This window comes from Triticum dicoccoides, chromosome 5A (assembly GCF_002162155.2).
Source record: "Triticum dicoccoides isolate Atlit2015 ecotype Zavitan chromosome 5A, WEW_v2.0, whole genome shotgun sequence".
In the NCBI taxonomy this organism is placed as follows: Eukaryota; Viridiplantae; Streptophyta; class Magnoliopsida; order Poales; family Poaceae; genus Triticum; species Triticum dicoccoides.
The window spans coordinates 405,975,008-405,987,956 of NC_041388.1; the positions used below are offsets into that span (position 1 = coordinate 405,975,008).

The 12,949-nt window shown below is 51.5% G+C and overlaps 1 protein-coding gene across 2 annotated transcripts; it reads left to right on the top strand.

The window, feature by feature from the left end:
* Positions 1-7,200: 7,200 nt before the first annotated feature.
* Positions 7,201-11,049, top strand: LOC119301874. Of its 2 annotated transcripts, none has more exons than XM_037578854.1 (10): positions 7,201-7,266; positions 8,001-8,111; positions 8,206-8,322; positions 8,404-8,844; positions 8,973-9,352; positions 9,471-9,570; positions 10,012-10,071; positions 10,207-10,290; positions 10,403-10,528; positions 10,656-11,049. In XM_037578854.1, the coding sequence occupies exons 1-10, from the start codon at positions 7,201-7,203 to the stop codon at positions 10,950-10,952; spliced, it is 1,782 nt and encodes a 593-aa protein (XP_037434751.1). In that variant the 3' UTR covers positions 10,953-11,049. The 2 variants fall into 2 exon arrangements, with proteins under 2 accessions (XP_037434751.1, XP_037434752.1); XM_037578855.1 differs by having other exon boundaries at positions 8,976-9,352.
* The last annotated feature ends 1,900 nt before the right edge of the window (positions 11,050-12,949 follow it).

A 12,949-nucleotide genomic window follows, 5' to 3' on the forward strand; every position in this document is an offset into this window, starting at 1 on the left:
AAAAATGTGTGACCGAACTTGAGTTGGCTTTCTGATGCGGAATATGTATTATTATTATTATTATTATTATTATGTACAAGGAGAACACCAAGAAGATACAGTGTGTCAATGTGTGTCCCGGGCACAATATTTTTTTTTAAAACGGAGTTATAAGCTTTGCCTCATCTATTAATTAAGAAGGAGAATAGAGTTTGTTACACACCACCTCAAATACAATATGATGACAATATGATGACAAAGGAAACTGGTCATCATAGGAGTTGGTTTCTGGTGCGGAAAGAAAAGAGAGGGAATTGATGAGTAAACTAGAAATGGATGACGGGCTACATGGAGCCCAGATTTGTGAAAAAATGGTATACTTATTTTGTAGTGTCAAGATTTTCTGAGTTTTGTACCTCGATTTTAAGTCGCGTCAGCAACGCTGATCTGTCTATTGTCTTCTCGGTTTTTCTTTTTAACATATTGCCTTGTCTGCTAATCTGTCACGTCAACCAGAGAGTTTTCTGTCGTTCTGAAATAACTTCCAAAAAGACTGCTGGTACTGGTTTCCAAATACGCTATCTCGACAGTGTGGCCTCACCGTCACTTCGTCTGTTCATGGTTGGATCTGGCGATGTTCCTTGTGCACATTCGGAAGGCGCCAACCAACTTTTATTTTTGGCAATAACTGATCCATGCATGCCATCTTGTGATCTGAGGCAAAACGCATGAAGAGCAACGCCTCTCTCTGTCTCGACAGAGTAAAGAAAAAAATGTGCACTAAAGAAAATTAAAGTACTCGGTTAAGAAAAGTAAAAAAAAGGGACCGTGTACGGCACAGCCGATCTCTTTCATCATGTTTCCAGGCTAGCACACTGTGACACAACAGACAACACACGTTGACCACTGTAATCTCCAGCACATGTGATGGATTCCAGCAGTTCTCTCCGTGGAGCATAAAGATGACCTAGAGCCGGTCCTGTCCTACACCAATCCTGTCTGCCGAGATGAACCACCAGCATTGCATTTAGCCGCATTCCTCTCCTCATCCCTGCCCGAAATGAACTACAGACCATAGAGCATAGAACATATGGTGGCCAGCGATAATTCAGGAAACACATTGCTCACCTCAAAAGTTTTCAGGATATTTCATGCATGTATGAGGGAGCGCCACTGCGGCAGGGAGTACGCTGCCTATCAATCAGGGCAGAATTAAAGGGAGAGAGGACGGCAAATTTGGCCCATCCTTTCTGGGCGACACCCGAGAAACCAACCACCTTCCTTTCAGTGCATATGCAGATTCGAAAGTTGGTTAATTATCAGATTAAGAGGACACCGCCACTGCAATCTGTCTGCTGGTAGATCAATCGCCTTTTGTTTGTTCCCATACATCTACATAGGCAGCCTAGTTTGTTTGGTTAATCGCCAGGGATGTGCTTCCGTACAGACGATTTGGAGCAGAACGTGCACATTAAGACTAGACTAATGGATGTGGTATTAGACTAGTCTTAAACTCTTAGTCACGGACACAATAATGACGGCTAAATGATTGCACTACTAGATATACTTAAAGCTTGTTTTGCATAGGAAAAAGCTTGCTATCATCTCGAATTGTACGATGAAATCCGATAAGCAGAGGCCATTTAGATGTGGATGGCACACACATACAAGGGCTCTTTTCTTCTTCTTTTTTTGCGCGGCACATATAAGAGCTCTTTTGAAATGGAGTTGAATCGAGTAGCGAAAAACGACATGAGATAGACGCACAGATTTCAACGTACGGCCTTGATTCTATGAACACGAAAACGATCTTGCATCGGCCGGATGGATCGGAATCATTTGTCTGCGTCAACATCTAGGGCTCTCTAGGCTAGGCTACCAGCAGCACGGCGTAGTACGGCACCATCATACTATTACAGGACATTTTGTTAAATTGGCTGCTAGAATTAGGTGGCGGTAAGTACGGCCAAACTAGCTAGGCAGCTATTTTCCTCCTAAAAGGACACTGTTCGTTGCATGTGGCATGCACATTGGCGGGAAATAACATGGCCTAATTGTGGCATTTGGCATTACGTGCTGCGTGCGTACGGGACGCCGGATGTGTTACGTTGCTTCAAGGGCAGATTTAGCGGGAGATAAAGCCCCGTTTTATTTATAATCAGGAGAAATAAACTCCACGTTGCACGGTCATATTCGGGTCCAGGCGGACTACCGGGCAGGGTGTGAGGTGTCGATCAGAACAGTGAATCGTTGTTCAGAAACTACAAGTACGTGCAGTGCCGCAGGGCCACGAGATATGGCGCCGGAGAACCCAACTTCTTTCAGGGCATCGGATCCTTTAATTTCTCCCTGGATCGTGCGGTATTTATTTATTAATGCCCTTTTTCCCAACTGATAGTTTCAGGTTGGCCCCATGAATGCCGGCTACCACCTACCCGATGCCGAAAGTGGCCGAGCAAAAACCGCGCCGCGTCCCGATGAAGCGGACGCCAACGACCACCGGAAGCGCCGGCGCGCGGATGGACCGAGCGGCGATGCAATGCTAGCGCGCAGGGCTAGGCTGGGGAGGGTAGACGACGACGCGACACGCGAGGCCTTGTCTTATCGGGTACAGATTTTCACCGGCTAGCCGCGCACGCCCCAGAATATGTAGCAGGGCAAGCTATATGCATGCATGGACGGATGGATGGATTCCTAGCGTGCGTTGTGTAGCAGGAAAGCAGCAAACGCGCGGGCGTTGTGTAGCGTACATGGACCACGCCAACGAACGATCTTCGGCCGATTTGCTTCTTCTCTTCTTTCGTCTGCTGCTGCGTGCTGGTGCTGGACGACTGGACAGTGCCCTACTCTGTACGTGCATTGCACGATGCATGCATGCGTTCTTTCACCGTCTCTAGCTAGCTCTCCAGGTCTACGGTCGTCTTGCACGCTACATAGATGGTGCAAAGCTAGGCAGGCCCGTCCGCTGTCACATGAACAAGATTTGCTGGCTAGACAGAATGTTCTCATCGGTACGTATGTTTTCCCTCCATACACTGACGAAGATCGACCATCCCTTTTGTCCATCTCTGTCGTGTGAATTTCAGCTGACGCAAAAGGTACGCAATAACATGAATGAATATGTGCTTAGAGTAAGCAGGCGTTCGAAAGTAAGCTTTATTGACATTTACTAGTAACTAGTTATTTTACCTCTGCATCCACATGCGATGCCAGACTTTTCAGGTGCAGCGAGCATATATTCTTGCCGGCCAGGCTTTAAGTGCGAGACAAGTTTGGAACCAAAGACACAACCTCAGTTTGCCTCCGCGGAAATGCAGGCATTGTCGTGGCCTGACGAGCGGTACGTTACATAGGTGCGCTCGGTACGTCCACAAATAAATTGCTTCAGCTAGGGCTAGGTACAAATGACCATATTACATAGGTGCGCTCGGTACGTCTACAGATCAGCGACGGGCGACCACCCAACCAACCTCTTCACACAAATGATCGATCGTTCGATTAGAGAAACATTTTATCAAGCCGTTAAGCAGAAGCGTTACTCATGATTGACCCGTGCGTAGGCATGTCCGTAGGTGGCTAGAAGCCATTCCTTAAGCGGCATAGGTACGTACGTACAGCAGTACAGGACGGGTCTCTGCCGAACGTAGTATCTCCACTCCAGTACTCCAGTGTCAAACACTCAATTCTGGCGGCCAAACATTTTGGGGCGGGCCATGAATGGGCTGCAGGTCACGTGGGCAAACTCGGCCGACATGGACCCGAGCCGCTCGCTGGCCGCGGAAAGCGTGGGGATGCCACTCCGGATTACCGGATTGCTTCTGCGCTCCGCGATCGGCATGTGCCCCTCTTCGCGTGCGTGCGTGCCTTCCTCTGTCGCGGCCGATGCAGCTTTCTCCCTTTTTATCCATTTTGATGACAAGTATTTTCTTCACTGACGGTGCACAAAACCGGCTGCAAGTAACTCTGAAACCAAATATCACTGCCGGTAACCTCAGAGAGCCTTTGCGGTCTTGGTACAGTTTTTGTGAAGGAGTGAACGGTCTTTAACCTAAACACGTGGAGTCATGTGACCGCACACATCTGGTGCTGCGAGCTTAGTATGACCATATTGCTGGCCACTAGAGCAGAGCAAGTAGAACTGTCAACTGTTCCTCCGCCATTGCATTGCACGGCCATCACACCGCCCACCGGCGTGTCACAAACGGGCGATAATTTGTACCGCACGTCGCGACTCGAGTCGACCAAGACGGAGGGCAGGCGATCGAGTGAGCCCAGTAAAAAGGTGAGCGAAGCCATCGAACGATCCCTGGAGGAAGCTGTGAAGTGAGACCTGCTTGTCAAAGTGCGGAGCGGCACGCTGCTGCTGCTGCTGCATGATTTACCTGCGTGGCCCGTCGCCCGTCCGTCCGACCTCCTGGCCCGCAGCGAACACGCTTGGGCCCCGGAGTCACTCAAGCCATCGAACATAAATTACAGGAGCCTCCGGAGCGCGCCGGCGTGAAAACCGGAATTTACTGAACCTAAATGCAACGTCGCACTTGAAGAGTACGTGCAGTGACTGACTGTGAGACCCCAACCATAATCTTGCCAGGTCAACCATCTTAAATGCAGGCGTGAAGAAAAATACTCCCCAATTACTAGGAGTAGTGAGTCTTGTAAACTTGTTGAAAGTGTGGTATAAAGTTTGATTTTAGACAAACCTGATGTGTGAAATAGATAAAAACGAAGGGAGTACACCACAATTTGTCATGTCATTAACCAACCAATAGCCCATCATACGAGTACAATAATTTCAACGGAGTCACCTAATGAAAGGTGGGAGAATATCCCAAGTTACTCTCTAGGTGAAGCTTGCCCGAAACAGTAGTATGGTCTTGCAAGGGTGGATCAGTGAGTTGTACTCATTAAGCTCGTGCTCGCGAAGCCAACAACAACTTGAGAGACGATAACGGACACCTCTCGTCGCCTTACTTTCTCGTCGCCATCAGGGTGTGTCGCCATGGGGGGCAAGGATGTCCGGTTCAAGGACGGCTTGCTAGAGAAGTCTTGGAGGTCTTGGAGGGCTGCAATGGTCGAAGGTGGAGATGCGGGCTTGACTTCGCATGGGCTTGGACGAAGACGAGTTCGATCTCATATTCGGACTTGGTGTACAATGGCGTGTGTAATTTGTCTCAAGTTTTATTTAGGAAGTCTTCACAATTGGTTTTGGACAACATGGAGGCGGCACTTTCCTAGTTTAAGAATAATGGCTCCCCCCTATCCCCATTTTGTTGGTGTACCTATCACTAGTGAAGACCATATAGTTTTGCGCTTCCGGGGTCCGGTTGATTTAGGTTTCCAGTGGATCCGACTGAATTCAGCCAGCTTTCGTGGTCTTTGGAGTTTCTACATGCCCTTATCGGCGTTCTCTTCTCCGAGGCGACAATTTGTTTCGTAGATTGCCGCCGCCAGCATTTCCTGGTGTGCATCTACGACTTTCTCACTGTTTGCTTCTACAAACTCCCGGGTTTCAAAATGTTTGCTCTGCCAAGGCGGATTCCTAGAGGCGGCATTGACCTATGCTAACCACCGCCGCTGATGGATGCAGGAGGAATAATACTTTGGCATCCCCAAGGCTTTGATGATAATTTTATTTTTATTTTTGGGTGTGTTTGTAAGGTTATGTGAATCTTGATATTATAGCCTTAAGCCTTTTCACACACAAACATCTAAGAGGCATACAAGTTTTTCTACAATTTTGGGCACACAAAAAAATGATATTCCTCGTGTCCATACCTTCATGCCACCAGGTTACTGCAGTTGTTCATCCATTGTGCCTAGATATAGAAGTTGGATATGGAGAAAACAAGGGATGGACGACACTGGGCGGTTATCAGTGGACCGCAGACAACCAGATATGAGTAGCAGGGATGTCGGAGGGCGCAGGTGGTCGAAATCTTAGCCAGCCCACCGGTAGTTGCAATAATCAAGTATCGAGCGATTTCTCTACCCCCTACATGATAATATGTCTGGAGCTAAAATTTATCGGCAAATATCTTACAATTGTTGAAGATAATCTTATAATACATCTCAAAAGCAAGGCATGTTGCGAAAAATGCCAAAGGAGATGGAGCTCCACGGAGGTTGGTACGGAAATACCATTTTGTACGGCGTAAACAAAACCGAATTCTATTGTGAATACACATACACATGTATAATATGTATGCGCAAAATTCTATAATATTAGATGTTCACATGTGGCGTAAAAAGACAAATATGTCTTGTTGTAATGGGCCCTTTTTTTTGTTGGGGCAAAACTTTGTTTTCTCTGTGCAGGTCACAAATCACAATATTTTCCAAATGAAATTTTACATGTTAGTACCGAACACATATAAGTTTTCACGGATTTTTTTCAAATATTTTTGAAACTTTGAAATATATTTTTTAAAATGCCGAGCTCTGTGGATCTCGGCCTCCATAAGTCCGCACCCGGCATGTTGTTAATGTATGTTTTCCAGAGCCACTATTGAAAAATGTCACAACTATATGTTTCCGAGAGACTATTGAAAATGCAGGAACTGATGTGTTTTAATTTTGCAAGGGGCAGGAATAGATTTCCGGGAGGTGATATTTACAAATCAAACCACACGTTTGAAAATATATTAATTACAAAGCTCAAAAATCATTTGAACTCGGAAACAACTCATCGGAGGAAATAAAAAGTTGTAAAATCAGACCGTACACTGAATAAATAGAGATTTACGAAGGGTGCTGCCTGCAAAATGAGAGAGCTCAATTACGCCACCGCAAGAACGCAACTAGTAGTACTACTAGAACGGGGCTGGCTGGGCAACCTGCAAGCTGAACCCGATTCCCACACGCGAGGGAAGAGAAGAGACGAACCGCGGGAGCGCCACGCATCGCCATCGCTCGCCGCAATCTCCCAATTCCCACGCAGACGCACGCCCACCAATCCCGCCGTTAACCCAATCGGGAACGCCACCCAACCGAATCCGCCAGCAGCAGCAGAGGTCGCGCTTTGCTCGTCTGGCCGCGGTGGCTTGGACCGCCCGCCGCCCAGGAGCACCGCCGAGCTCGCGGTGCCTTTAATGGCGCTGGAGTCCTCCCTCGCGGTCCGTAGGCCCCCCACGAAGAGGATTTAACTCGCAGGCTCCTCGCGACGGAACGGAGCAGCGCACCGGCCCCTCCTGGTGTTGGCAGAGCGAGCGCACGGCGTCGGAGATGAATGGCCGGGCTCGGAGGTCGGCGGCGGCGCACGGCGCGAAGGCCGCCCCGAAGAGCGACAGGGTAGGCTTCTTCAACCTCTCTCTCTCTCTCTCTCTCTGTTTCTTTTGGGAGCTCTGGCTGTGCCTCTGACACTAGCATTTGGAAGATGATTAGAATTGCGCACCTTTGTTCGTGGAATTGAGCGCCCAGGAGGTGACAATGTGCGGTTATTTCCTGGAATTCCGGGCTCTCGATTCCCTGGCCGCCCTCGGTAGCCACCGCCCGCATGATCGGAAAGCTTGCGACTTTGCCGTCTGTCCGGGGGCCTCAGTCGTTCGAACTCCGTGTTTGAATGTTTTTTCCCTTTTTCCTCTTCGGTCTCCGTGCGCCTTTCCGTGGTTGGTTAGCATCTGTGTCCATCTGAAGTTGTTTAGCGTTTCCGGGCAGTGGTTGCCGATAATCTTTCGCGCCGTCCATGTCGTTTTTCGTCCGACGGACTATTAAACGCGGAAGAGTACAACGACGAGCACTGTAGTTCCGTCAGATGTTCGTGCAATGCCAAGCGATGATCCATGCGGGCTGGTTCGTCTCCACGGCATCGGTTGCTTTGGGGAGGAGCAGCTCGAATTGGATACCCTCTCGATCGCTGGCGAGCCCCAATTTTGCCCCTTTAATCCGCTGTGCTTTACCTTTCATCGGCCAGGAATCTGTCGCTTTGCTTTTGTTGGTAGTTTCTTTGACAGCCAGCTAGCTGAATGAGCGAGCCTCTTTTAATTTCCCTCTTTTCCCTGATGGCATTTTGCGTTCTACTCCAGATGATGATGCAGAAGGACCAGCGGAAGGCCATGCCGGCCAAGGGGCCGACCGCCGGCGCGGCGAGCAGAGTCCACTCGAGGCGAGAGCGGAAGCTCGCGCTGCAGCAGGATGTGCGTGAACTCTATCTTGATTTTGTTCAATCGAAGGACTTGGGATGCTTGTGCGCATTGCGTTGCTGACGGTGTTGGGAATTGTGCTTGCTAGGTGGACAAGCTGAAGAAGAAGCTGCGGCACGAGGAGAACGTCCACCGTGCTCTGGAGCGGGCCTTCACCAGGCCGCTCGGCGCGCTGCCCCGCCTGCCCCCCTACCTGCCGTCTCAGGTCAGTGCCCACCCGCATTCTGCATCGCAATTCGATTTCTGCTTGGAGCAATTCGATTCTGAAGTGAATTGCGCCGCTCAGACGCTGGCTCTTCTGGCGGAGGTGGCCGTGCTGGAGGAGGAGGTGGTGCGGCTGGAGGAGCAGGTGGTCAATTTCCGCCAAGGCATCTACCAGGAGGCCATCATCTTCTCCTCCGCCAAGAACGCGCACCTCCCCGGCGGCGGCGGCGAGGGATGCGTGCCGGCGCAGCCCATGCCGTCGAGCCCAACCCCAAATGCGGAGCTCTCTCCAACTGTTCGTCCGTCGCCGAACGGCAAGCAGACGCAGACGCCAAGAAAACCGACTCCCGGTCAGGCGAGCCAGGACGAGCACTCCGGCGTCTCCGGGGCCGGAAAGGAGAACCTGTCGTGCAGCAACACCTCGACGGCCAGAAACTGCCGCCTGCCGCCGTCGCAGAAGGTCGCCGCCAAATCCAGGGCGCCGGCGGCAGCGGCGCCAGAGAAACGCAGGGCTGCTCCTCAGGTAAAGCCAGCGAATTACCCACAGTTTTACTGCCAGCAGCTGAATGAATTGTCCCCAAAATATTCTTCCCTGTCTCTGTGGTGCGTTTGCTGAATTCGTGCTGCAAACTCTGCATTTTTTTTCGACAGCACGCGATCAGTAGGGCGCCTGACCGGAAAAGGGCCGCAGACGCTGCCGGCAATGACTCGGAGAAGGCGGCGGCCCCGGACGGGTCGAGCGCGCCCAACAGGCTGTCGGAGGAGCTGCTGAGCTGCCTGCTGACCATCTTCTCGCAGATGGGCTCGTCGTCGACAGCAGCGCCGGCCAGCGGGCAAGACGAGGAGCAGCAGCCGCTGTCCCCGTCGGTGTCAGGATCGTCGTCGGAGGACGCGTACCCGCAGGACCCCTACGGCATCCTGGAGCTGGGCGGGCGGGACGTCGGGCCCTACCGGCGGCTGCGCGTGGTCGACGCGGCGTCCTTCGACCGCGACGCGCTGGCCGGCAACACGCTCCTCGCCCGGAGACTGAGGTGAGCTCGCTGTCACGGCCACCACCGTCTTGATTCCAAGTTACTAGATTTTGCTGTCCGGTGAGTAGGGGTGGCCGTTTGACCCGGCGGCGCCGCTGATCTGGCGAATCTCGCGCAGGGCGTTGCTCCGGAAGCTGGCCGCGGTTGACCTGGAGGGGCTCTCGCACCAGCAGAAGCTGGCCTTCTGGATCAACGTCTACAACTCCTGCATGATGAATGTGAGCTCCGCTGGCACCCACCCATCATTGACACCGTCTCTGAACTATTCACATCTTCAGGCTATCTAGTAGGAGTATACACACATATGGTTCTAGCCTCTAGCCTGTTGGCGTGCAATTTGGTCTTCCGGGGCAGTTGCATCTAGCTGAATTATAAGCATCGGTTTTCCTGGAACTACTGTTCGTATGCTGGGGCTTTTTTGGGAGGTTCATTCATAGCTACTGTTCGTATGCTGGGTACTGGTAGTGCTTCTGACGATGCTTATTCTTTAGTAAGTTTGAACATTGCTGGCATGTTGGTTCGTCCATGGTGATTATACTTTTGGTTTAAGTAGTGAGTAAATAAATGGTTCATGTCCCCTGCCCTGATCATCGCCGGAAGTAGGCTCGAGTTACTTGCTGGATCTTGCGAGTTTAATAATACTACGCCATGTACTGCAGGCATTCCTGGAGCAAGGGATACCTACCACGCCCCACATGCTCGTGGCCATGATGCCGAAGGTACCACCCCTGCCCTGCCCTGCCCTACCTCCTCAATGCTCCGGGAACGGCCTACTCAAATCAGCCGTGCCTGCTGCCTCTGCCTGCAGTAAGATTAAAGATGGTGGTCTGACACGGGCGTGATTTTGGTTGCAGGCGACGGTAGATGTGGGCGGGCGCACGCACAGCGCCATGTCCATCGAGCACTTCATCCTGCGCCTGCCCTACAGCGTCAAGCACGTACGTGCAGCATGTCGCCGTCGATAACGCCGCCGTAGCTAGCGAATGTTGTAGAATATGAACTGTCTGACGCTGAAGCTGAACGTATGACCCGTGATCGTCCGTCCGGCAGGTGAGCCCTGACGCCGAGGGAACCAAGGGCGGCGACGAGGCGGCGCGCGCTGGCGCGTTCGGACTGGAGTGGCCGGAGCCGCTCGTCACCTTCGCGCTCTCCTGCGGCAGCTGGTCCTCCCCCGCCGTAAGCTCTCCCTCTCCCTCGATCTCGATCCCAGCAGTGGCACGCAATAGTTCTTCTGTACCACTACCGGCGACGGTGGCGCTGATGATGGGGACGGGTTGTCTTTTTCGCTCTGATGGTGGTGCAGGTGAGGGTGTACACGGCGGCGCGGGTGGAGGAGGAGCTGGAGGGCGCGAAGCGGGACTACCTGCAGGCGGCGGTGGGGGTGTCGGCGCCGGCGAGCCTGGCCATCCCCAAGCTGCTGCACTGGTACCTGCTCGACTTCGCCAAGGACGTGGACTCGCTCATGGACTGGGTGTGCGTGCAGCTGCCGCCCGAGCTGCAGCAGGGCGCCATGCGCGCCGTCGCCGCCGCCGACGCACGCAGCCGCCGCATCCAGGTGCTGCCCTACGAGTTCCGGTTCAGGTACCTCCTCGCCGCGTGAGGCGTGCGGCGGCGGTGGTGCGTCGTGTTTGTAACTAGCTTTGTACACAGGGGTTGGGTTGAAATGAATAAAGTTTATGGTTTGTGTTTTGCTGCAATTTGGTCAACCTTTTTATCTGGTGAAGAGGAGAAGAAATATGTGCATAAGCATCTACAGCCGGGCACTCCAAACCCGCCTCAAACGTCCGAACGGACCAACCGGCCACAAAATTTTGACCCAGCCGGGCGCCTCAAACGAGCTCAAACGCCCGGACAGGCACCCCTCATATGCAGCCCAAATATCGGACGGATATGGCGTGGCCGGACGCGTCCGCCACGCCGGCTTGGCCCAGTCTGGCCCATGCCTGCCCCACAAATATCCCCATCCGGAAAACCCTAGATCACAGCCAATCTGAACTCCACTTCACTCCCCTCTCCGTCCGCTCCACTTTTGATCCCCTCCGAGCGCATTCGATGGCCGATGACCGAATCAGCGTTGCCTTGGGTGGGGAATCCGCCTCCAAGGACGATTGGGTAAGCCCGCTGCGCGAAGCGAAGCCCGGTAATGAGGAGGAGGTCGTCCTCTTCATTGTGTTGAGGCGTTCGATGGTCGACCAAGGTGGATGCGATAGCACCGCGTAAACTTCGTCAGCGTAGGCGACGTCGCCGTCCCTTCCCGGCTCCGGCCGCTCCGCTCCTCCAGGTAAGCCGCCCCCCACCACCACCCTCTGCATCGGAGGTGGCACGCGGCCATCGCTGGGTCCTCATGCCCGCGCCGGCCGGGTCCGGCGCGCATTAGGACTCCCGAGTTTCGAGGCACGAGCAGCCCGCACTAGTGCAGAACCGGGCAATAGCACCGGTTCGTAAGGCCATAACCAGCACTAAAGTGTGGGCACTAAAGGCCCCCATTTAGTACCAGTTCAGCATGAACCGGTGCTAAAGGGCAACCACGTGGCACGAGCCAGCTCCGGGGGCCGGGAGCCCTTTAGTACCGGTTGGTAACACCAACCGGTACTAAAATGTTTGGGGGGGTTTTGGTTTTATGATTTCTTTTTCATTTAATTTTGTGTTTTCCATTTTAATTTTTTTCGTTTGCTGGTATTTTACGATAGTACACATTGTACACATTTTATATATATATATATATATATAAATAGAATTTCTAGTAGAACCAATCATATATATATCATCAATGTCTCACAAACCACCATATTAATTCACATATACACACATGTATAGCTATATACAATTTCTCCTACATATGCATGTTGCCTTTGGAGCCAGTGGCATTAGTCTAATTGGTGCCTTCGGAGCACGATGACAATTGGAAGTGGTTCATGACCTGGTCGATGGGGGCGGTAGCGGGTAATAGTATTCTCCCTTCGGATTTATGACTTGGTCGAGCAAAAATCCCGCTATTTTCTCTTGAAGTGCTTCTACGCGCTCCGTTTCTAGGAGCTTGTCCCGCACCTCTGTGAACTGTTAAGAAGGAGATCAATATGCATGTGTATTAGTTGTGTGACTAGATATCGATAATGGTGTAAAAATTGTGAATAGTGTTCTGACAAGCGTACCCATTCATGTCTTTGAGATCTGCTCCTTTCGAACGCCATCATGCGAATGTTCTCGCAAAAGCAGAATGCACACAGATCAGTCCCCTGCTCCTGCTTCAGGGCCTTTATTACGAGAATGGAATTTAATTTGATCAGAAAATAATTAATCAAGCATGATAATTAAAGAGATGGCAGCTAGCTAGCTAGCTAGTACTACTTAATTACTTACCTTGGGTCGAAACCATTTCAGCTGTCGTTTCCATTCGCCTTCCTGATGCTGATGAACCTTGCCCAAGCCCTGCCCGCCGACAAAGAAAATGAATAAAGGGGTTATTAAATAGTTCATATCATGAAATGACGAACTAAATAGGCCGAGATATATAGTTAATAATGATTGAAATTACCTGTTGACTATCCCAAACAAGATGTTATAGTCACTATTTGCTTTGAGTAGTGAGTCCAGTAT